The sequence below is a fragment of the Cebus imitator genome, unplaced genomic scaffold (genome assembly GCF_001604975.1).
Source record: "Cebus imitator isolate Cc_AM_T3 unplaced genomic scaffold, Cebus_imitator-1.0 Scaffold65, whole genome shotgun sequence".
Taxonomy (NCBI): Eukaryota; Metazoa; Chordata; class Mammalia; order Primates; family Cebidae; genus Cebus; species Cebus imitator.
The window spans coordinates 5,216,003-5,241,854 of NW_016107380.1; the positions used below are offsets into that span (position 1 = coordinate 5,216,003).

The window sequence follows — 25,852 nt, forward strand, 5'->3', positions numbered from 1 at the left end:
TTTTTTTTTTTGAGATTGAGTTTCGGTCTTGTCCCCCAGGCTGGAGTACAGTAGCACAATCTTGGGCTTACTGCAACCTCCTGAGTTCAAGCAGCTCCCTTCCCCAGCCTTCTGAGTAGCTGGAATTACAGGTGCCCACTACCACACATGGCTAATTTTTGTAATTTTAGTAAAGACGAGGTTTCACTATGTTGGCCAGGTTGGTCTCTAACTCCTTACCTCAGGTGATCCACCCGCCTCGGCCTCCCATAGTGCTTGGATCACAGGCATGAGCCACTGGCGTGACCCCCCCAATAAGTAATTTTTGACCCTCACCACCCCCTTCTACTTTCCCTCCTTTTGGAGTCCACAGTGTCTATTTCCATCTGTGTGACCATGTGTACTACTCATTGTTTGGCTCCCACTAAGAAGGTGAGAGCATGTACTATTTGATTTTCTGTTTCTGAGTTATTTCACTTAGGGTAATGGTCTCCAACTCCATGCAGGTTGCTGCAAATGGTATGACTTAATTCTTTTTTAAGGCTGCATAGTATTCCATGGTGTGTACCTACCACATTTTCTTTATCCAATCAACTATTGATGGATACTTAGGTTGATTTCATGACTTTGCTATTGTGAATAGTGCTGCGATGACCATATGGCTATAGCTATCTTTTTTCTATAATTTCATTTGGATAGATGCCCAGTAGTGGGATTGCTGGGTCGAATAGTCATTCTATTTTTAGTTCTTTAAGAAATCTCCATACCGTTTTTCATAGAAGTTGTACTAATATACATTCCCACCAACAGTGTGTAAATGTTTCCTTTTGTCTACATCCGTGCCAACATCTGTTGCTTTTTTTACTTTTGTTTTGTTTTGTTTTTTTTGAGACAGAGCTGAGGCTGGAGTGCAGTGGTGCAATCTTGGCTTACTGTAACCTCTGCCTCCCAGGTTCAAGCAATTCTCCTGCCTCAGCTTCCAAAGTAACTGGGATTACAGGAGTGTGACACCATATCTGGCTAATTTTTTTGTATTTTTATTGGAGACAGGGCTTTGTCCTGTTGCCCAGGCTGGTCTCAAACTCTTAGCCCCAAGTGATCCACCCTCCTCAGCCTCCCAAAGTGTTGGGGTTACAGGTGTGAGCCACAGTGCCTGACCTTGCTCTTTAATTATAGCCATTCTTGAGTGTTGTTCCTTTTTTTTTTTTTTTAAAGACAGAGTCTCACTTTGTCACCCAGGCTGAAGTACAGTGGTGCGACCTCGGCTCACTGCAACCTCTGCATTCTGGATTCAAGCTATTCTCCTGCCTGAGACTCCTGAGTAGCTAGGACTATAGGTGTGCGTCACCACATCCAGCTAATTTTTGTATTTTTAGTAGAGATGGCATTTCACCATGTTGGCGAGGATGGTCTTGATCTCTTGACCTCATGATCCACCCGCCTCAGCTTCCCAAAGTGCTGTGATTACAGGCATGAGCTACCACGCCCAACCAAGTGTTATTTTTTAATCTTAGCTTTAAGGTAGCTATTTAAAGAAAATCTAATCCAGTATTTACAGAATCCCAGAACTCTGCAGAAAACACTGTTTGAAACTACTAGTCAGGCTGGGTGCAGTGGCTCAGGCCTATAATCCCAGCATTTTGGAAGGCCAAGGTGGAAGGATCGCTTGAGTCCAGGAGTTCAAGACTAGCCTAGGCAACATAATGAGTCCCTATGTCTTTAAAAAAAAAAAAGGTAGGTGCGACGGCATGTCCTTGTAGTTCCAGCTACTCAGGAAGCTGAGGTAGGAGGATCACTTGAGCCCAGGAGGTTAAGGCTGAAGTGAGCTGTGATCATCATGCTACTGCACTCCAGCCTGCATGACAGAGTAAGACCCTGTCTCAAAAAAATAAAAAGAAGAAGAAAACTACTAGTCATGCTTTATGTAACATTATCTCTGTAGAGTGAGAATATAGATTCTAATTATACTATTTATTTCAGGAAAATTGTCAAATGAAGATGATGTGAAAATATTTCTTACAAAGGATTAGAGTAATATGAGTATATTCTCATTAAAAATATGATGCGTCCTGGAACTTTCAGACATTTTTTTAAATATCAGTTTTAATCAGTATTACAAGTAGTTGCCAGCCCAGACAACAAAATTTTTACCTCTAAGTAACTGAAGTAGTATTAGTTAGCTATTTTATGATTATATATGCATTTTTTCATTAGCTTGCCATTCTGATAGATCCTCATATTTGTCTGATTTGCAGCTCCAAATTGTAAACGTTGCCCTTCCACCCCCACTGTGAGGTAGCAAAGGAGAATGAGGACTTTTTTTTTTTTTTATCCCCTGGCTTATTTAAAATTGGTCTACTATTTTTAGCCCTCTACTGAAGTGGCTGCCATCTCCTCTTTGAGGAAGAATCGTGGATGCTGATGTCAGAAAGGAACCCTGAAGATGCCCTAGTTCGTTCTGTGCCTGTAGGTGCATGGTTTTCTAAGCTGTGCCAAGAGAAAACTTTTCCAAAACCACACACATTTTGTGCCCCTTTAGAAAGCTGGATATTTAAAGGAACCCTGCGGCAAATCCTTTTTTGAGGCAGACGCTCCTTTGTACATGTGGTGCTTGAAGGAGCCATTGGAAGTTTTCTTACGGCTCCGTTCCCTACCCACGAGAGCGGCCGTGCAGTGCTTCCCCCTCGAAGAGGATCCTCCTTTCCACACAGTCAGTGGCCTCAGTACCCCGAGATTCAAGGCACCATGACCCTGGGTACCTTCTACTCGGTGGTGCCAGGCATTCGTCTGGGGGCTAGCAGATGTCTCAGGCTGGCACCACCTTCTATTAAATTCCACACAGCATTGACAGGCTATTTGACATCAAAATTAAATTGAGAAATTATTTAATGAGAGCATTGTAATCTGTGATCTGGTGTGTCACTTCCAGCTAGTGAGACTAGGAAACAAGCATAGCATGAGAATTGCTTGTTTTTTTGTTTTTTATTTTACATGGAATAATATCATCACATAATCTAGTAACTAAGACCCTGGGTTAATATTCCAAGTCCACTGCTCGCTTGCATAACATTATAGAGCGAATAGTATAATTACCCTAAACTTCAACATTCTGTGAGTAAAATAGAGTTATTGATGCTGTCTACCTCACAGGGTGGTCATGAGCTCTGAATGCTATCTTATCAAGTATTATTTAATATTAATATTTCATTAATTTAAATATGGAACGTAGTGTGTAGTAGGTACTTTAATATTTCTTAGTTTTTATCATTATTTTAATATCCTATTAATGTCTAGAAAAGTATAACTTTAAAAAGTAAGTGAAGAGGAGTAAATATAAAGTAAGCAAAGAGGAGTAAAGGTTTTTAATGGACGTCTTCTCCGTGTGTGGCCCCTCTGCAGAATGTGATAAGTTGCGGCATGATGGCTACCGGAGTTCTCAGTACTACTCTCAGGGACCCACCTTTGCAGCCAACGCCAGCCCCCTCTGTGATGATTACCAAGACGAAGATGAAGAAACAGATCAAAAGGTAAGCGTCAAAGTTCAACACAGAGTCCTGGGGATTGGATCCCAGAACAGAAAAAGAATATATTTGGAAAAACTGGTTAAATCAAAATCAAGCCTATATTTTAATTAATAGTATTGTCCCAAGGTAATTTCTTGGTTTTGACAAACGTGCCACAATTATGTAAAAGAGTCATGTAAGCGGAAACTTGGTAAAGGATACACCAGAAACTCGCAATACTCTTGGCAGCTTTTCAGAAAATAGAAGATTATCCTAATTTTTAAAAAGGTAAGATTAGAATTGAAGGAATTCATAAAGGAGGCATAAAATCAGGGTATTTGTGCATCTTAAATATTGTTTTTTGGTTAGAAAAATAAAGGGCTTATTTCGATTATTTGGTTTTTTGTGTGACCAAGAACCCAGTGATATGACAAAGAAGAACTCTGATATAATAGCAAGACCCACTGTTTTATGGTGGTCAGTATTATTAATGGAGATGGGATGGAAGCAGTGCATTTACTTAATATTATTGCACTAGCCAGTTCATTTAGTGATGCTGTTTTATATTGGGGTTCCTTTTCCTCTGCCATCTCTGGAGATATGCGTGAACTACTTAAGAGAAGTGATTTTCTCAGTACTAAATACATAGGAAAGAATAAAAATGTATGAAGATTTTGATTTATGTAGTTTTATTTTCATTTACTAAGTAATGTGGATTGACACTGGAATTACTTAAAATAAGATTTGATGAATAGTGTTTGGTTTCTCAACCATTTTTAATTAATTAAAAACTTTCAGTGGAATTAGACCAATTTATAAATGCCTTATTGATTGAAGAACATTATTCAAAATTTATTATCCTTTTCCTCCAATAGGTAACTTCAGAGAATAAAATAAGGTAATAGTTAATCAAAAATGGGAAACGAAGCCAGGCATTGTGGCTTGTATCTGCTATCTCAACTACATGCAAGGATGAGACAGGAGGATCCCTTGAGTCTGGGGGTTTGAACTGTAGTCACTCCATTGTACTCCAACCTGGGCAACAAAACAAGACCCTGCCTCAAAAAACAAAAGGGAAATTACTACCTTAAATTTCTGATCTTTAAATGAATATTCACCCAAATTTTTTTTAGATTCACTTTTTTTTTTTTTTGAGACAGAATCTTGCTCTGTCACCCAGGCTGGAGTGCAGTGACGCAGTCTCGGCTCACTGCCACCTCCACCTCCCAGGTTCAAATAATTCTCGTGCCTCAGCCTCCCAAGTAGCTAAAATTACAGTGACACACTACCACGCCTGGCAGATACTTGCATTTTCAGTAGATACGGAGTTTCACCATGTTGGCCAGCCTGGTCTTGAATTCCTGACCTCAAGTGATCTGCCTGCCTCAGCCTCCCAAAGTGCTGGGATTACAGCATGAGTCACCGCACCTAGTCTTCATTTTTTAATTAATATTTTAAATTGACAAATCATAATTGTATACATTTATGAGGCACAATGTGATGATTTGATATAGGTATACAATATGGAATAATTAAATTAGACTAACATCTGTCACTGTGCTTACCTATTTTTTTATGGCAAGACATTTGAAATTTATGCCCTTAGTTATTTTGAAATATACAATTTATTATTAGAGATAGTAGTCATCCTACTGTGCAGTAGATCTAAAAACTTACTCCTCCTCTCTGTCTCAAAAGTTGTCCCCTTTGATCAACAACTTCTTATTCCTTCCCTCCCCACCGAGATTTTTATCACATAATGTTTTTCCTATTTCTTGAAAAGCATATTCACATATTGGATTAGTCCTTTGAGCCTTTAAAATATTCAAAGACAGTCTCTTACTGTAATGGATAAAGCTGCCATTTCAAAATTGATCTGAACTTTAATTTCGAAAACTTCTACTTTTCTCTTGTTGGCATAAGTAGAAAATGAAAACAGAAGGTGAATTACATAGTAAAACTTTTGTTTGTCCAGATAGACTTTAGCTAGCCTTCTACCAATGCTCAGAGAAGGAAGAAAAGTTTATAGTGGGGCCTGGTGAGACAGATGGTTTCTGGGTGTTATAGAGTCCACTAGCAAATTGGCATTGTCATGACAGCATCCTAAGATTCTCTGGAGAATGGAAAAATAATTTCTAAATTCTTACATAGCTCTTTGCTTACCATGGCACTCAACTCTGAGGGAAGTTAGGTCTCTGGACTAGTTTCTACTCCTCTGTACCATTGCCACAGACCCCGACAGCCAAACAGCCCTCTCCCAGATGTGTGTGAGAGTGTAGATGAATCACCCCCGAGAAAACAGGCCCCTAAGCCAGGCGCCGTGGCTCATGCCTGTAATCCCCACACTTTGGGAGGCTGAGGCAGGTGGATCACAAGGTCAGGAGTTCAAGACCAGCCTCACCAACATGGTAAAACTGTCTCTACTAAAAATACTAAAAAAATTGGCCAGGCACAGTGGGTCACACCTGTAATCCCAGCACTTTGGGAGGCCGAGGTGGGCAGATCACGAGGTCAGGAGTTCGAGACCAGCCTGACCAGCATGGTGAAACCCTGTCTCTACTAAAAGTACAAAAATTAGCCAGGCATAGTGGCAGATGCCTGAATCCCAGCTACTCAGGAGGCTGAGGCAGGAGAATCGATTGAACCTGGGAGGCGGAGGTTGCAGTGAGCCAAGACCGCACCATCACACTCCAGCTTGGGCAACAGAGCAAGGCTCCATCTCAAAAAAAAAAAATGAGCTGGACATGGTAACATGCACCTGTAATCCCAGCTACTCAGGAGGCTAAGGCAGGGTTGCTTGGACCCCAGAGGTAGAGGTTGCAGTCAGCCCAGATTGCGCCACTGCAGTCCAGCCTGGGCAATAGAGCAAGACTCCATCTCAAAAACAAATAAACAAACAAAAACACTCTCCTATCCTGCTGAAAATGAGTCTGAAGAAAATGGTCATGTATAAGGGAACGTATACAAAAGTCATTCTTTATGTGATATAACATGACATGCCAGTAAACACAAATGTTTCCATAATAATGACCTTAGTGTGATTTGCTGGCACTGGCATCACTAGAACAAGAATGAGAAGTTGACTGTAGGACCCTTGACAGGTCTCACTGGGGCCCGCGGGGTCCTTCTTTTTGAGAAGGGGAGAAGTTGGGCAGTGGGAGAACCCGCCTGGTGTGTGTGGGAGGAGAGCTATCTTCCGGGCTCCCTGCCAACCCTCTCCAGGTTACAGTGTCTGCCGTCTTGGCTTTCGTCTATTTGCTCTCTTACAAAAGCACACAGCCACTTCCAAATCTTAACTTTCTTGGCTGCTATAAATTTTTGTTACTTTTGTGATTTTTAAAATCCAAGTTAGGTTGGGTGTGGTGGCTCACACCTGTAATCCCAGCACTTTCGGAGGCCGCGGTGGCTGGATTGCTTGAGCTCAGGAATTCGAGACCAGCCTGGGCAATGCAGCAAAACCTTGTCTCTACAACAAATAGAACAAAAACTAGCTGGTGTGGTAGCGTACCTCTAGTGCCAGCTCCCCGGGGGACTAAGGTGAGAAGATTGATTAAGCCTGGGAAGTCAAGGCTACAGTGAGTCGTGTTTGTACCACTGTTCTCCAGCCTGGGCAACTGAGTGAGAACGTGTCTCAGGAAAAAAAAAACAGGTTAATAATTGTTCTTCATTAAAAGTATTTTGAAATCCTTGGAATATGTCATTAGAGATATTTATGGGTAACTTTTATTTTTCTTAAATATGTAGAGCCAAGTTGAAGTATATTAGAAAAATGTTAAATCTTTAGATCTGAATGTCATCCCAAGGCAATCTCAATTAAGAGATTGGTTTTAGGATAAAATATCAAATTATCTTATTTTCTCAAATATATATTAATTAGACATTATTATATACTAATTAAATATCGGCTAACAAATTATACCATCATAGTAGCTAACCGCCTGCGTCTCCTTCCTCCCTCCCTGCCTTCTTTCCCTCCTTCCTCAACATTCTCATTGAGCTACTTCATTCAGTGTTGTATTAACCTCTCCATTTCTTGATTCTGTGGAGCATCAGAACGCCACTTTCCACCCCACATAGTCAATTCAGTGATCTTAGAGCACATTTTCCATCTTTTTGCTTATTCATCATGATTGGATTACTTGCAGCACTCTCTGCCAGAGAAAATGTTTGGTTCTTCATTTTTACATGTTGTTTCTTTGTGTGTGGGTTTTTTTTGGTTTGTTTTGTTTTGAGAAAAGGCTCTTACTCTGTTGAGTCTGTTGGCCAGGCTGGAGTGCAGTGGCGCAGTCATAGTTCACTGCAGCGTCAACCTCCTGGGCTCAAATCATCCTCCTGCCTCAGCCTCCTGAGTAGCTAGCTGGGAATACAGGTACACACCACCAGGCCCAGTTAATTCTTGAATTTTTTTTTTTTTTTTTTTTTTTTTGTAGAGATAGGGTTTCGCTATGTTGCCCAGGCTGGCCTAGAACTCCTGGGCTCAAGCAGTCTGCCTACCTTGGCCTCCCAGCGTTCTAGGCTTGCAGGTGTGAGTCACCAAGCTCAGCCTTGTTCTTCTTAACTGTATACAATTAACAAGTCTTAGTGCTGCTGTCAGTGACAAAGATCCTGAAATTGGTATGGAAATGAAATGTATAAGCCTTGTATTTTCTCTACCACTTCCTACAGGTCCCTCTCCATAACTCATGTGCAAATGTCTTCAGGTTGAAGTGAGGGTTTCATTTGTGTGTATCCGCGTAGTACATGATTGGCTGCTTAGTTGGCTTATTCATTCAACAGTAATTCCTTGAGTTACTACTCCTAAGTAAATATTTGCCCTGAGTCCAAATCTTATTCATCTTCATGGCCCCTCCTGGCATTCACTAGATCACTGTGATGCACAGATGCATCCTTCAGCCAGCAGTGGTGGTCATTTAGGACCCAGATGCACTCCTCAACCCTTTGTAATGTGTTCTGAAGAAGAGCTCCTTCAAGCATAAAATTATAATTCCTTTGTAAAACAAGGACTTATTGATCAGTTTCTGTGTGCCAGAGACTGTGCTTGGTGTTGGAGATGTAACAGTAAACCAAACGCAAGAAATCTCTGTCTTTGATGGAGCTTTGATATCATGGGGAGGCACTGTGAGCAAATCCAGTCATGCATCGTGTGATGACAGGGATACATGCTGAGAAATGCATCGTTAGGTGATTGGCCATTGTGCAAACATCATAGGATGCACTTACCCAAACCTAGATGGTATAGCCTACTACACACCTAGGCTGGATGGGTTAGCCCAGTGGCCCCCAACTTTTTGTCACCAGGGACGGGTTTCATGGAAGACAATTTTTTATGGATCGGACTGGGGTGGGTGGGTCAGTTTTGGGATGAAACTGCTCCACTCAGATCATCAGACATTAGTTAGATTTTTATAAGGAGGGCACAGCCTAGATCCCTCACATGCGCAGTTCACAATAGGGTTTGCGCCCCTGTGAGAATTAGTTGCTGGTGCTGATATGACCGGAGGCACAGCTCAGGCAGTAATGCTCACTCGCCTACCACTCACCTGCTGTGCAGCCCAGTTCCTAACAGGCCACAGATGGGTACAAGTCCACGGGGCCGGGGATCCCTGGTATATAGCCTGTTGCTCCTGGGCTACAGCGTGTTATTGTACTGAATGCTCTATAGAGAATTGTGACACAATGATATTTGTGTAGCTGAACATAGGAAAGGCACAATAAAAATGCAGTAGAAATGATGAAAAATGGTGCACCTAAATAGGGCACTTCCCGTGAGTGGAGTCTGCAGGACCGGAAGTTGCTCTGGGTGGCTGGGTGGGTGAATCAGTGAGTGAGTGGGTAGGTGGGTGAGTGAGTGGGTGGGTTGGTGAGTGGGTGAGTGGGCTGGTGGGCGAGTGGGCGGGTGGGCGAGTGGGTGGGTGGGTGAGTGAGTGTGATAAGTGAGTGTGGTGAGTGAATGTGAAAGCCTAGGGCATTATTGTACTCTATTGTAGGCTTTATAAACACTGTATACTTAGGCTGCACTAAATTTATAAAGAAATATTTTTGTGGCCAGTTTTGGTGACTCACATGTGTAATCTCAGCACTCTGAGAGGCCAAGATGGGAGGATTGCATGAGCCCAGGAATTCAAGACTAGCCTGGGCTATAAACTGAGACTCCATCTCTACAAAAAAGAAATATGTTTCTTTCTTTACTAGTAAATTAACCCTAGCTTACTATACCTTTTTTACTTTATAAGCTCTTAAATTTTGTAAACTTTTTGACTCTTTTGTAATAACATAGCTGAAAACAAACAAATACATGGTACAACTGTACAAAGATATTTTCTTTATATGCTTATTCTGTAACAGTTTTTCTATTTAAAATCTTATTAAACTTTTTTGTTAAACACTAAGACACAAACACACACATTAGCCTTGGGCCACAGAGGGTACAGGGTCAGGAGCATCAATATCCTTGTCTTCCCACTCCACATCTTGTCCTACTGGAAGTTTTTCAAGGGTAATAGCACCCATGGAGCTGTCATCTCCTATGATAACAATACCCTCTCTGGAATATCTTCTGAAGGACCTGCTGAGGGTCTTTTACAGTTAACCTTTCTCGTAAGTAGGAATACATTCTAAAATAACAAAAAGTATAGTATGATAAATACATAGAACAGTAACATAGTCATTTATTATCATTATCAAGTATGTACTTTGCATAATTGTATCATATTTTGTTTGTTTGTTTTTTGAGATGGAGTTTTGCTCTGTCACCCAGGCTGGAGTGCAATGGCATCATCTCAGCTTACTGTAACCTCCACCTTGCAGGTTCAAGCTATTCTCCTGCCTCTGCCTCCCAAGTAGCTGGGATAACAGTCACCCGCCACCATGCCCAGCTAATTTTTGTATTTTTAGTAGAGACAGGGTTTCGCCATGTTGGCTAGGCTGGTCTCGAACTTCTGACCTCAGGGATCCCCCCGCTTCGGCCTTCCCAAGAGCTGGGATTACAGGCATGAGCCACCGCCCTCGGCCTCAATTGTGTCATATTTATATATGACTCAGGGCAGTGGGTTTATTTACACCAACATCACCACAAGCAGGAGTACTGTGTTGTGCTGTGGTATGATGGCTGTGGCATCACTAGGCAATAGAAATTTCTCAGCTCCATTATAATCTTACAGGACCACCATCATATACATGGTCTGTCATTAATTGAAATGTCATTATGCTGCACATGACTGTAATTTTGCTGTGTTAGAAAGTGGCATGTGCTCTGGAGTAAAATAAACTGGAGGGGCAGTTGCAATATTAAATGAAAAGGATAGGCCTTACTCAGCATGGAGGTGATTGGGATTGAAAGAATGAGCATTTCTGAAAGAACGTTTTAGAAACAGGAAAATCATTCATTTCTGGAAGAACACTTTAGAAACAGAAAGCAGCCAATGCAATAAATGTTGCTTGAGAGCGTATGTGGGGCCAGGTGCAGTGGCTCACGCCTGTAATCCCAGCACTTTGGAAGGCTGAGGTGGGTGGATCACCTGAGGTCAGGAGTTCAAGACTAGCCTGGACAACATGGTGAAACCCCATCTCTACTAAAAATACAAAAATCAGCTGGGTGTGGTGCTTGTAATCCCAGCTACTCAGAAGGCTGAGGCAGGAGAATTCCTTGAACCCGGGAGGCAGAGGTTGCAGTGAACTGAGATCATGCATGCCATTTTACTCCAGCCTAGGAAACAGAGCCAGACTCCATCTCAAAACAACAACAACGAAAAAGAGTGTATGTGATATGTCAGATATCAGATGCTGCAAAATGCAAAGATTAGTAAGATATCTGTACACGCCTTGAGGATTTTACAGCTACAGGGTAGGGAGAACTAAGTAGAATAAAGAGTAATATATATAACCTGCTGTTGTAAGTGTTGGGCGTATAGTACTAGGTGGAAAAGAAATTCCTTTGACTTGGGTAGTGAGGAAATGGGGGAGGTGATGAGGTGAAGGTAAAGTATGTAAGAAGAATAGTTATGGGCTATTGCAACAGGCGAAAGGTCACTGAGGACTGAGACCAAAAGAATAGTTGCGTGAATGATGGGGAAGGGGGCAGTGAAGAGATAGTGGCATTCTGGAGTTAGGAGACCAATTGCAAGTTTTAGTTCTGCCACTTGCTGTGTTCCTTTGGATGCATCACAGCCCTTTTAAGGCATTAATATCCTTATGTAGAACGAGGGGAGTGGAATAAGATTATTCTCTCTGAGCTTGTTAAACAAGCAGTTTATTCATTCATTCTTTTTTTTTTTTTTTTGGAGGCATATACATTTTTTTATTTAAAAAATATGTTAAAGAGAGCCAGGCTCAGTGGTTCATGCCTATAATCCCACCGCTTTGGGAAGCTGAGGCGGACAGATCACCTGAGGCCAGGAGTTTGAGACCATCCTGGCCAACATAGTGAAACCCCGTCTCCACTTAAAATATAAAAATTAGCTGGGTGCGGTGGTATGTGCCTATAATCCTAGCTACTCCAGAGGCTGAGGCAGGGGAATTGCTTGAACCTGTGAGGCAGGGGTTGCAGTGAGCCGAGGTCGTGCCACTGCACTCCAGCCTGGGTAACAGAGCCAGACTCCATGACTCTGTCTCAAAAAAAAAAGGTGAAGAGAAAATAATCTTGCTATTTGAATGTAATTATTCCAAACATAGAAAACACACAATAAAAACAGGTGAAGGGAAGCTACTATAAAATAACAGCTTAGATACTTTTTAAGGATCACTTATAGTGAATCTAGAAATGGAAAAAAAATCACAGAGACTGTGTTTAGCACTAAGTGCAAATGCCGCTGAGATGCTAGTGGACCAACCCTGCAGCTGTTCTCCAGCGGCCTAGGCCTGCTCTCCTCTCCAGCTTTCCCATCCTGGGTCTTCCTGCCCTGAGCCCTCTTCAGAAGCCCCTGGCGAGGGCAGCGATGGACACCACCTGCAAGATGGCCTCCAGGCCATGGAGCACCAGGAGTGTAGTGCTGAGGGCCCAGTCTGCCCACAACACCAGGGTCTGCCAAAGCAGGAAGTAGACAGAAGGGTGATGCTGACTGTGGCGGCCAGGCTAGTGGCCAGCAGCCTGTCAGCCTCTGTCAGGTTGCGCCTGGTGTCCAGGTATAACTACTGCTTCCAGAGTCCCCATCAAAAACAAGGAGTGAGATTGAGGACCAGGTAGCGGTAAGGAGGGCTGAACACCCGACCTCACTGCGTGGCTACCATCTTGCCCACCCTCTTATTCATTTGCTAAGTAAATATTCAGTCCTGCCAATATGTCAAGCATTGTTCTAGGTGCTGAGAAGCCATCGAGTGAATCAGAGCCCCTTCTATTGAAGGGCAGATCATGGGGAACAAACAAGCATCATACAACACCGGGTGGTGACGAGTGTTATGAAGGTCAATGAAACAATGGTAAGGAGAGTTCTAGAGCAACAGGACTGTCATTTTAGATTGAGTATCCAAGAAGGACTCTGAGAGTCATCATTAGAGCAGATCATCAAGTGACACAGGAGAACATCACACAAGTGGGCGTTGAACAATAACTTATGGACACAGGGAGGGGAACATCACGCACCGGGGCCTGTCGGGGTTGGGGAGAGGGGAGGGAGAGCATTAGGGCAAATACCTCATGCATGTGGGGCTTAAAAACCTAGTTGATGGGTTGATAGGTGCAGCAAACCACCATGGCACATGTATACCTGTGTAACAAACCTGCATGTTCAGCTCATATATCCCAGAACTTAAAGTAAAATTTAAAAATTTTAAAAAAAGGATATCACACATGGGACTGCCTAGAAACCTTATTCTAGTTATCCTGTGAGAGGAGTAGCCACACACCAGAGCAGGTAGGCACTGAGCAAGGGGAAGAGTGGCGATGACTTTGGGGGAAATAACCAAGGACCAGATCACATAGGACCTAATTGGCAACAGTAAAGATTTTGGATTAGTTGCTCCTGGGTGATAGGAGGAGTCACTGGAGGAGTTGAGCAGGAAAGTAATATGATCTGCTTTATTATTTAATGGAATTTTTCTGTAGGAAAATTAGACCATAGAGAGTGGAAGACACAAGCAGAGAGACAAGACAGTAGGCCGTGGCAGTAATCCAGGCAAGTGACAGCCAAGCGTGGCTGGGCTCAGAGTAGCGGTGGTGGGGTTTCTAGGTTTATTTGGGAAAGTGAATCCTGCGGGATTTGCTTAAGTTACAGGACAAAGAAGAGTTGAGGATAACTCCATCTGTTATTTTCCTAGCTTGGTTTCTCTAGAATCTCATCACAAAAACTATCTGACCCTCTGAGAAATTCTTACCCCTTAACCCTTCCCTCTTCATGTCCACACTCATCCTTCCCCAGTTTATATTACATGGCCTGCGAGTGTACTCAGCTCTTTGCACACATTTTCAACTCTGCAGGCTCCTTTTTCCTTCTGCCACTTTCCTGGCAAAGTCCCAACTCCAGTTTGATCCAACTTTTCCTTGCTTTGCACTAAAGCCTAAGGCTAGAGAAGAATGTCAGAGTATGTTTCACTGCAAATGCACGACTTCAAACCTCAAGTGCTGCCTAGCAGTCCTATATTAACTCATCAGTTCATTCTTCCACTCTCCCAAGTAATATTTCACACTTTCTCAAATCTCCAAACACAACTTCTTCTGCTTCATTTGCAGATCCTGTCTGCTTGGTTGGATATGGATTGAGTTTGTCCCCACCAAAACTCATGTTGAAATTTGATCCCACTGTGGCAGTGTTGGAAGTTGGGACCTAGTAGGAAGTGTCTGGGCTATGGAGGAAGATCCCTTATGAATAGCTTCATGGTGTTCTCTGGCTTGGTAGTGAGTTTCTGCTCTCTCTCTTGATGGGATTGGTTCTTGTGGGAATAGGTTAGTTCCAGTGAGAGTCAGTTGTTATAAAGGCAGAAGCCCCTCAGATCTTCCCTTCATTGCACATGTCTGCTTCCCTTTTGATCATCTCCACCATGTTGTGACACAGCATGAAAACCCTTGCCAGAAGCCAGGGCTATGCCCTTGAACTCCTCAACCTGCAAAACCTCTTATTTAGCAAAAAGAGCTAAATAAACCTCTTCTCTTTATAAATTACCTAGTCTCATAGATTCTTTTGCAGCAACAAAAAACAGACTCATTGGCTACAGTAGGAAAACAAAAGCAATCAGGGGTCGTATTTTTCAACATCAAACCCATCAGACTTCTTACATCTCCTCCTTTATGGACTCACCCTTTCTCACCATTGCGATGGGTGAGCAGTCCTTACTCCTCTTCTGCCCTGCTGTGATGCAGGCACCTAGATGAGGGTCAGGCATTTCCAGTGGGATGAATAAGGCCAACCTCTCAAGGACCTTGTATTTGCAATTTATTCTTCTCTTTTAACCCTAATCAATTTTATGTCTTGATTGCATCATAACCACCATTATACAAACATGTTGTATTTTCTTTCATGTTGAAGAAACCCTTCTTTGACCTTTCATCCCCCTCAAATTTCTACCACATCGTTCTGTTCAACTTTATAATTAAACATGTCCAAAGAGCTGTCTAGACTTGCCATCTCCACTTCCTTTCTTCACAGTCTCTTTTGAAGCCCCTCCAAACAAACTTTTATCCCCAGCACACACTTAAACTATTCTTGTTAAATCTACCAGTCACCTCCACGTTGCCAAATCTAATATTTAATAGTTAATTCTCAGGCTTCACCTTACTCAGCCTCTCAGCATTTGACATTGTTTATGATTCTTTTCTTCTAAGAGTACTTGGCTCTCATGACATGACACACTCCTGGTTTTCCTCTTCCCTCACCAGCCATTGCCTCTCAGTCATTTGTTGGATGGTCCTTTTCTTTCAAATATCTAAAAGTTGGTTTAACTCTGGAGCTCAAACCTTGAACCCCTGCTGCTCTGTCACAGGCTCACTCCTTGGGTGCTTTTATTGAGTCCCATAGCTCTAAGTACCATGCATGGATATTTCCTAAATTTATGTCTTTAGTCTACACTCATGCAGTTATCTGCTTACTGTCCATCTCCCCTGAAATGTCTTACAGGTGTCTCATTTGTCCAAATCCAAATATGTGATTCTCACATTTCTTTTAAAAGAAAAAACAAAACAACCTCCCTCCCTCCTTTCATAGTTTTCCAAAATCAGCTCAGTAAACCACAACTCCATTCTACCAGTTACTTAAGTCAGGAACATTGGGCATAGTCTTGATTCTTTTCCTTTTCTCACACCTTCAGTAACTTCTGTAGGATTACCAATTTTTGAAACACTTTGAAAACCTCAATTCATTTGAAATCAGGTGGGAATCCAGGAACTGTTGAAAGCGGCTCCAAGCCAGCAGTATGGTCTTCCGAGAAAAGACTAAGACCTCTAACCATGATTCATGTTATTAAGATCACCCTAACAGTTGGGATCATTTTAAATACACAGTGCATGGAAGTCAGTTTGGAGGGGAAATTTGATCTGGAAAACCTTTATATTTCCTAGTAGGTGTTGAGGGGAGGGGTATGTTACAAAGAGCAATGACTATATAGAAGGGATGCATGAGTTAACAAATTAGTTGACATCTAAAGAGGTATTTCTTACATAAAGCATCTAATTTGCATTCAACAAATATTAAAAATCCATTATGTGCTTAAGATGAGTTGCTGATAAGGCAAAGGTTAAGGACATATAAATTAGAAAAGAGAGCCTGGAGGACGTCTATTCTGGTTATTTACTCTGGCAAATTCTTCTAGAGTAATTATCCTCATTATCCTAATGTGAAACACCAAGTAGGACTCTTATGTATTATGGTACAAAGAAAGGTGTTTTGCTAATGAGATCCACACATATCTTTGATGTTCGAAGTGGGAATATAGTGTAGCAAGAAGAAAATTGTTTGAAGTATTTCCAATTGTATATGTTATGCTTCTCATCTCAACATAAGTATGATGCATGGAAAAAAAAAGTGCTATTGGCAAAGCAATTTAGAAATTCCAGAAAATAAGCCAGGCGTGGTGCTGCATGCCTGTAATCTCAGCACTTTGGGAGGCTGAGGTGGGCGGATCACTTGAAGTCAGGAGTTCCAGACCAGCCTGGCCAACATGGTGAAACCCTGTTTCTCGCACTTTCCCCTGTTTTAAATTATAAAAATTAAAAAAAAGAAAATATAAAAATTAGCTGGACATGGTAGCATGCACCTGTAGTCCCAGTTACTCAGGCTGAGGCAGGACAATTGCTTGAATCTGGGAGGCGGAGGTTGCAGTGAGTTGAGATTTTGCCACTGCACTCCAGCCTGGGCAACAGAGTGAGTGAGACTGTCTCAAAAAAATGAATAAATAAAAGAAGAAGAAGGAAATTCCAGAAAATACCTTTTTCTTCAACTCTGAATGAAAGAGTATGCCATTGCTTTGTGTTCTATTTTTGACTTTTTTGTCTTTTCAGTTTTCAGCATATACCAACTACTGCCAAAGAGGTTCTTGCATTTGAAGGGAGGTCAGTTATCAGTGCCAAAATACGTACTCTGAGTTGACAGGGAATTTTTCCACCTGTCATTATTGGAGGTTATATTTGATGGTATGTTCACTGAATCTGAGAAACATTCACAGAGTCCCCATTGTCGCAGCAGAAAGGATAGCAACCGTGAGTTATGCAATCTCTTGCGTAAAATTCACCCCTAAAGAGATGTATTTTTGGCACTCAACAGTTGGCTTTAATAGTAGTGATAGAGATAGAAATTACCCTATTTCCTGTTACTCTTTGAACTGGCATGTCAGCTTCTGTTTTAGGCTTTGTTGATAAGAAATATTTAAGTCAAAGGAAGACTTTGAAGAAAAGATAGTAACCTTGCTGCCATACCTGTAAACACAGGAGGCTTATTTAACGTGATGCTTGAGAGTGTTGGTTTGGGGCAGCTTTTCCACCTGTCAGAGCTCAGTGGCCTTGCATAAGTTGTTCCACCTGTCAGAGCTCAGTGGCCTTGGATAAGTTGCTTTCGTTGGTGAGGTTCTGTTTCCTCAACTGTAAAGAGATAAAGCCACATGTTCTGGTTTGCTTGGGATAGCTCTGGTTTACAGCTGTTATTCTGAGTAATTGTTAATTGCACCCCCTTTCGTTCTCAAAGTGTCTGGTTTTGATAAAATTACTTAGTTACTCTACCTGTCTTGGAGAGTTGGTGTGAGGTTGAAGTAAATTAATGTTTGTGAAACCCCTAGCACAGTGCCTGGCTCATAGCAGGTGCCCAAATGACGATGATGAGTATTATTAAGCTGCTTGGTATTTCAAACCATACTTCAAAGAAAATGATTCAATAGACCATGTCTGTTTTTATAAAAACGTGGCCAGTGTCCCAAACATCTGGTCTTTTGTTCCACCCACATAGAATTTCCTGCCCAAGGCAATAAATTTGAGAGGTATCAGCAGCTACTGACAGATTTCTGATTGTCATGCCTTGACAGGTTATCTGTATGTAGAACTACCAGTGATTATGCTATTGCTAACTTGTTCATCATGGAACACGTTAAAATATAGAACTTTTTTACAAATTAGATCTTATTTTCCATAAGAAGCCCCATGAAACAGATTATTTTAATAGCTGCTTGGTATTTCGAACCACACTTCAAAGAAAATGATTTAATAGACGATGTCTGTTTTATAAAACTTTGGTTACTCCCCCAATCATTATAGTAAAAGATTAAATAATTAATCTGAAAATGGAGACTCAGAAACATGAAAAGGCTTTCTCAAGATCCCATAGCTCAAAAGCACCAGGGAGCGTGTGAATGCGGGCTCCTTGGAGCTCTTTTCTTTTCACTGCACCATGCTGGTTAAGCAAAGGGCAAGATTACTAAATTACCCCAGTTCCTCCTCATTATGTCTGCTTTTGTCCTCTCTTATTCCTCTTTGACTTGTCTGGTACACTCAATTTTTTCTTCCCCTCAAAAAAGTTTTTAAGCGCTACTTGGTCTCAGTATATGGATTCCGTTCTTGGCCTAGGGTAGCTTACAGTCTGGAAGTGATTACTCTGTATGCAATCATGTGTTACTGGGTCTCTTAATTTCAGGACACTGTAGAAACACAAATGAGTTGATGCTCACTGCTCTGCAGTTATGGCACCTTCTTACTCTATGCCATAGCAGGTAAAAATAAGAAAATTGGGGTCTGTCATTCCCAGGCCTTTTTGCCTGCAAACCAGCAAGAGTATCTCTAGTGACCCATTCCAGTTTCTCTTGCTGTTTACATCCCACTACTCTATAATCAGGGTCTGTTCATACCTGCCTTCTCTTCCAGATTAATGGGCAGCATCCCTATCTTGTTGATCTCTGTGTTTCCAGTATGATGCCAAGTACCTGGCACATGGAAAGGCTCAGGTGCCAGGGACTGTGCTCAGTGCTATATGGGAATATATTCAGTATTTGTTGCAACCATGCAAGGTAGCTTTGATTATGCCCATATCGTGGATGAGAAAACTCTGTCTTGGAGAGATTAGATCACTTGCCTAAGATCACATAGCTTTTAAATACTGAAACAAGATCTTTCTTTTTTAAAACACTTTTATTGAAGTATAACTTACATAAAATAATCTATACATATTTAAATCTATACATATTTAAAGCATATAACTTAACAAATTTTGACATATGTATACACACAGGAGACCATTACCATAATCAAGTTAGTGAACACATCTGTCACCCCTAAAAGCAAAACCAGGGTTTAAACCTAGACTCCAGAGCTCATGTTTTCCTTCTAGCAATGAGCGTACGGGAAATAGAGCCTTTGCCACAACCCTTTCCTCCTAACCATTCTCTTATGGGGAGTTTTGCATTGTTGAGATAATACAAAGAGCATCTTTTACAACCCAATTGACCATCAATTAAAAAATGAATAAATCAATGTAGTACTGGAGTGGAATGTATACCCTAGTGAAATGAATGAATTATAGTTTCACACAGCTACATGGCTGTGTCTTAGAAAGATAATAGTGAGACAAAAACACAAAGAGAATAATACTATTTTTATAAAAGTCAAAGCAAATTTATGCACAGATACACATACATGCACACATATACCAAGGGTAATTATGAACACAAATTCAGGCTAGTGGTCACCTCTGGGGAAGCAGGGAGCTGGGATGGCGACATGAGATGCAGTTTATTAGTAATATTTTAGGTCATGGGTTGGGTAGTGAGTTAGTGAGTTCTTGAATATTCATGGTGTTATATAATTTTTATACATAATTTGTTATACCAATATATGATTACTAATAAGACATATATGTTCTAATTAAGTATTTTCATTAATTTGAGGAAAGGATCACTTCATATGGGACAGTTAAGATCCAAAATATTTTAATTCGCTGTGTGATAAGAAAGTTTAGAGCTCTTAGGGCCTGGTGTGGTGGTTCAGACCTGTAATCTCAGCACTTTGGAGGCTGAGGCAGGAGGATGGCTTGAGCCTAGAAGCCTGAGGCTGCCATGAGCCATAATCGCTCTGCTGCACTCTAGCCTGGGCAAAAGAGCCAGACCTCATCTCAAAAACAACAGAAAAAGAAAGTTTAGAGCTCTTGATAAAGCAATTAGATTTGAGGTAAAGGGACTAATATAATATGTACAAAAGAATGAACAATGAGGCTAGGCACCGCGACTCACATCTGTAATCCCAACACTTTGGAGGCCGAGGCAGGCGGATCACCTGAGGTCAAGAGTTCAAGACCAGCCTGGCCAATGTGGCAAAGCCCCAACTCTACTAAAAATACAAAAATTAGCCTGGCGTAGTGGTGCATACCTGTCATCCCAGCTACTTGGGAGGCTGAGGCAGGAGAATTGCTTGAACCCAAGAGGCAGAGGATGCAGTGAGCTGAGATCACGTCACTGCACTACACTCCTGCCGGGGGGACAGAGTGAGACTCTGTCTCAAAAGAAAAGAAAAAATGAGCAATTAAAGTGACTTAATAATATGGTTGTGGAAGTCACCCGTAGGCCATTATGGAGTTGCTAGATGAACCATGAACTGTGCTTCTATGTGGATTTATTTCCACTACCCCCACTTTTTCTGTTGTTGTTGACACCAGGAGAAAAAAAAAAAAAACCAAAAAGAAATGCACGGAAGACAGAAAGAAGTCAGGGTCTCTCATATCTAAGTCTGCTAAAGGCAGAAGAAGGACATAGCCAAAAAAGGCTGCAGACGTTTTGGCACCTTATGAAACTATTAAGGATCTTGAAAACCAAGAGTCAACACAAGAGATTTAATTCTAGGAGGAAGAGCATCAAAGACTAAGTGTCTTCCAAAAAGGACTGGAATGTATGTTGGTGTCTTTTTAAATAGTGCTCTATACAGTTTCATCTGTTCTCCATTTTCATGTAATAATTCTAAATGAATACTAAGTTTAGCTCTGGCTACAATTCCGTTTTCTAACTTTTACAAACAAATCAAAACAAAAAAGACTGAACTAATTTGTGTTTCTTAGTTAATCCCACTTTTGGATCAGTTTGCTGTTCTGAGAAAGAGAGCATATTTTATATGAGACTATATGGGAAAGAGATCCTATTTCAGGCCCCACACTGTCTGTCTGGTGGGAGCTTGTTTGATTTCCAGGCAGGACCTAGCAGTCTGTACAATGCAGGTCTTCCAGCATCCAAAACTACAAAGTAACTGTCGGTGTTGCCTGTTTCTCTCCCTTTCAAAATGAAGCAATCTGACACAAGGAATCATGGCTTACGTTTCGTTTGTGACTCTCCATTCCTTCCAGGACCAGGATATGAGGTACTGGTGAACATTATTGACCAATTGACAGATCCCAAAACTGCATTTAAGTTCTGAGAATAAAGCAATCTTAAACTCAGTTTTTTAAAAAGTCACCCTATATTGAGGGATTTCATTAACATGAAGCATTTGAAAGCTACTTGGGTCATTCTGTTCTCTATATGGGGAGATTGAGTTGATCAAAACATAAAGCTGGTAAATGACAGTGCCAAGATGCTGGTACACACTGTTTTTTACTTGTATAGATTTTCAAAAGGTTTTGTTCTCATTGACAGATAAAAAGGGAGATTTTGTTTTGAGACCAGAAGACCTCATAATTTATTGTAAATATTGCCACAACCTTGTTATTTTATACTGTTTCACAGGAGAGACTTTGGAGTCAGTTCTGGCTCCTAATCTCAGCTGCCCCTTGTGAACTTTCCAAAAGTCAAGTTACTTTACTGCTTTGAATCTCCACTTCCTTATTTATTAAACAAGGCAAATACTGTGAAGATTAAGTGAGATAAGTTTTATAAAGCCTGCACCCAGGGCAAGGCATATAGCCATCAGTTACTAAATGGTGGCCCTTCTGAAGCTCAAATTCTGAAATAAACTTCTATGCAATTCTGATTTGAAGCCTCATGGAACTTATATTCTTGTTGGAGAGACAAGATTCACAAAATATATGTGTACTAGTTATACGTACTAAAGAGGAAAAAAGAGAGCAGGGAAAGGGGACACAAAATATTAGAAAGAAGTTGAAACTGAATAGGATCAACAGGTGAGACCCCAACAAAAGAAGACTCTTAAGGGGACCTAAAGGAAACAAAGGGCTGTCTGTGTAGATGTCTATGGGAGGAGCATTTCAAGCTGTGGGAACAGCAAGTGCAAAGGCCCTGAGGCAGGAGTGTCCATGGAATGTACAAGGTACAGCATGGAGGATGGAGTGCCTGGAGTAGAATACATATGGGAAAGAATAGTAGGAAATGCAATCAGGGAGGTAACAGTGGCCAGCTGGTAGATCATGTAAGGTCTTAGAGGTCACAGTAACGACTTTGGAGGGTTTGAACAAAGGAGCAACATGATCTGACTTACATTTCTGAAAAGATCCTTTTGCCTGCCGTGTTGAGAGCAGACTATTAGAAGGGGAGGAGCAGGGGAGGATGGTCAACAAGGGCAGGAAAATGGAGATAGTTAAGAGGCCAGTGTAGTAATTCAGTGTTACCATGTCCATCTTAACGGGCTAATCATGTTGTGTTCTGCCATTGAGATACGGGAGGTTTTTCTGTGCCCCTGCTGTGTTTATACACACTGGGAGGAATGGGAGTCACATCATCCTGAAAGGCATCCATCCTGGTGTTTTATGTCCTTTAGTAGATTGCGGTACTGTATCACAGTCACATTTGCATATAACTTTATCTGTGCCCTGCTTGTCTGGGAAATTTTCTTGTAAGAGAAAGGAGCACTTTACAAAATGGACTCTCTTTGTCACTTGTCATGTTCGAGTGATCCCTGGTGATTGTCCCTACGGGGAAGTGCTGTTTCATTATGAGAGTTATCGATTCTGACACTATCAGTCAACTAGAAGAAAGGTAGGTTAGTGGGGCTGATGAGCACCATTGAGATGCTTACAAACGGTGGACAGTAATTCCTCCTGCTCCCACGGCAGACATCACGTGGAAAAGCGAGCCCTCACTACAGGGCGTAGAGAGCTGTAGTCTGAAACCTTTACTTTTCTTTCTTTTAAACCTTTCTGGTTAGGATTTGCTTCGTATTGCCATCAAAATTTATACTGTAATTCAAGGTTGCCTGAAAAATTATATGTATGCATGTGTATCAGGAAATTGGAGTAATCCTCTAATTTACTAGCTTGAGATTCAACCTCAGACATGTGGCCTTTATACAAACTGCCATGAAATTCTTCAGTGACATTAATTTTAGGGTACTTGTGTGTGTGTGTGTGTGTGTGTGTGTGTGTGTGTGTGTGCGCACGCGCATGTCTGCATCTGAAGGGTAGAGAATATGTATTATAAATCAAATTTAGCAAGTGTCACAACCCCAAAAAGGCTAGAAGCAATTGATTTACATCAGTGTGGCATAGCTGCTGCTGGCTCAAAAACCTCTTTGATTATCTTTAAGGATCTGTGTGAATTTTAACCCTTTTAACGAGAATCAGATCAAATATCAACGGATATAGTACAATTCAGTATTATAAGACACCAGTAACATGCTCAGTTTATAAATGGAGTGTATTTGTCCATTTAATTACAAACATTGTCCTTAAGTGGAAAAGAAATTGGATGGTCATTCAATGTATATTATGTATTAAAAACGTCAAGTAAATGTATTGAGATATCTAATTATGTGATTTATCTTTAACACCTGCCTTTATTATTGTTAGTCTCCTGTGGTAAAAGAAAAAAATAAGTACGTGTCAATTCGTGACTTTGCTTTTCTAAAGTCATATTTATATCAGTGCCACCTTCATATCCATGACTGTGTGTGTGTGTGTGTGTGTGTGTGAGAGAGAGAGAGAGAGAGAGAGAGAGAGAGAGAAAGAGAGAGACTAAGTCTTGCTTTGTTGCCAGGCTGGAGTGTGATGGGGCGATCTTGGCTCACTGCATCCTTTACCTCCTGGGTTCAAGTGATTCTCCTGCCTCAGCCTCTCGAGTAGCTGAGATTACAGAGGCTCGTGCCACTATGCCCAGCTAATTTTTATGTATTTTAGAAGAGATAGAGTTTCACCATGTTGGCCAGGAAAGTCTCAACCTTGTGATCCGCCCACCTCTGCCTCCCAAAGTGCGGGGATTATCGGCATGAACCGCTGTTCCCTGCCTAGATCCATGATATTTAACAGTCATAGACACTTTCACATTTATCATCTTATTAGGTCCTCAGAGCACCTCTGTGGATGCACAGAGATAGGCTCTGTGGCCCCATTTTACAGCAAAGGAAACATCAATGTTTAGAACAGACTCGGGTCTTTGGATTCTTAGTCTAGGGCCTTATTCCCAACACCAAACTGTTTTCATTAGCTCTTACCTAGTCTTTTTCAGATTTATAGAGCTCTAGTAGTTGTAGAATAAACACAGATTTTTGCAGCAAGATGAATGCAGCAGCAGTAAATAGTGATGACAGTGTTTTTATGTTTGAAATTTCTTTTTTTGAAGCGGATTTTCACTCTTGTTGCCCAGGCTGGAGCGCAATGGTGCGATCTTGACTCACTGCAACCTCCACCTCCCAGATTCAAGTGATTCCCCTGCCTCAGCCTCCCGAGTAGCTGGGATTACAGGCATGTGCCACCACGCCTGGCTAATTTTGTATGTTTAGTAGAGATGGGGTTTCTCCACGTTGGTCAGGCTGGTTTTGAACTCCTGACCTCAGGTGATCCGCCTGCCTCGGCCTCCCAAAGTGCTGGGATTACAGGTATGAGCCACCACACCCAGCCTGAAATTTCTAACCAATGCATTTCTGTATTTTCTCATCTGTGTCCTCTTAGAAACTTGCATTAAATCCAGAAAGGTTAAAACATGCCTTGTAAAGATAAATAAATCCTCAGGAACATAATGTTAAATGAAAGAAATATGTCACAAAAGAAAACAGATAGTGTGATTCCCTTTATAGAAAGTTCAAATATAGATAAAACAAAACTGTGGTATTAGAAGTCGCGATAGCAGTTACCCTGATTTGGGAGTATGTGGTTGGGTTGGGGGAGTGTATTGAACTGAGTGCTGGTTGTACAGGTATTCCCTTTGGGAAGGTTCACTGACTTTTTATTCTTCAGTAAAATTCTTTCTAAAAGCTTTATTTTCATAAGTGGTAGTTCCATTTAAATGCTTCAGACTTAAAGAGCAGTTCTTACATATTTATTTTATATTATAAGCTCCATTTCCCCCACAAAAGTCAATTACCCGTTTTGTTGTGTTCCTAAGCACCTGCATTCATTTGGGCTTCTTGGAGCATCTTAGTCACAGAACCAGCTGCCGTGGAGCCGGGGTGAAGTCCATCATAAAATGCTTGCCAACACAACTTTCTTGCCTGCACTCTTTCAGGTGTTATGGGAAAGAAAGGTATTGAAGAAGGGCTCTACATTTAGGATATTAATCCATATCAAAACAGACACTGCTAGAAATGTTTTCTAGCAGAATTCTGATAAGGCAGAGCAGGGCCTTAGTCAGCTTCTTATAATTGAACAATTTCACACTGATTTTTTCCCATGTAAGTGGCTTCAGAAGAGCAGAAATAGTTGAACAACAATAGCTCTATCATTTTCGAAATGTCCCTTAAAGTCAAGGCCTGAAGGAAATAAGATTGAGGCTAGAAATTACTTTGAGCAAAACTAAATTTTAATAAAAATGGAAACTGATGGCCACAGCCATGATATTTGTCTCTAGGCTTTAACGTTAAACTAAATCCATGAGCTTGCCTTTCTTTTATTTATTTATTTATTTATTTATTTATTTATTTATTTAAGACAGAGTCTCCACTCTGTTGCCCAGGCTGGAGTGCAGTGACATGGTCTTGGCTCACTGAAACCTCTGCCTCCTGGGTCCAAGCCATCCTCCTGCCTCAGCCTCTCAAGTAGCTGGGATTATAGATGCCCGCCACCATGCCCAGCTAATTTTTTTAATTTTTAGTAGAAATGTGG

The 25,852-nt window shown here is 41.3% G+C and overlaps 1 protein-coding gene across 5 annotated transcripts in view; it reads left to right on the forward strand.

The window, feature by feature from the left end:
- NHSL1 (NHS like 1) overlaps window positions 1–25,852 on the forward strand; it is a 144,115-nt gene that overhangs the window by 92,884 nt on the left and 25,379 nt on the right. For all 5 annotated transcript variants that reach the window (XM_017530428.2, XM_017530429.2, XM_017530431.2 and 2 more), the window contains exon 3: window positions 3,379–3,506. In XM_017530428.2, coding sequence (XP_017385917.1) covers window positions 3,379–3,506 — 128 coding nt within the window. The remainder of the gene's footprint in view (window positions 1–3,378; window positions 3,507–25,852) is intronic.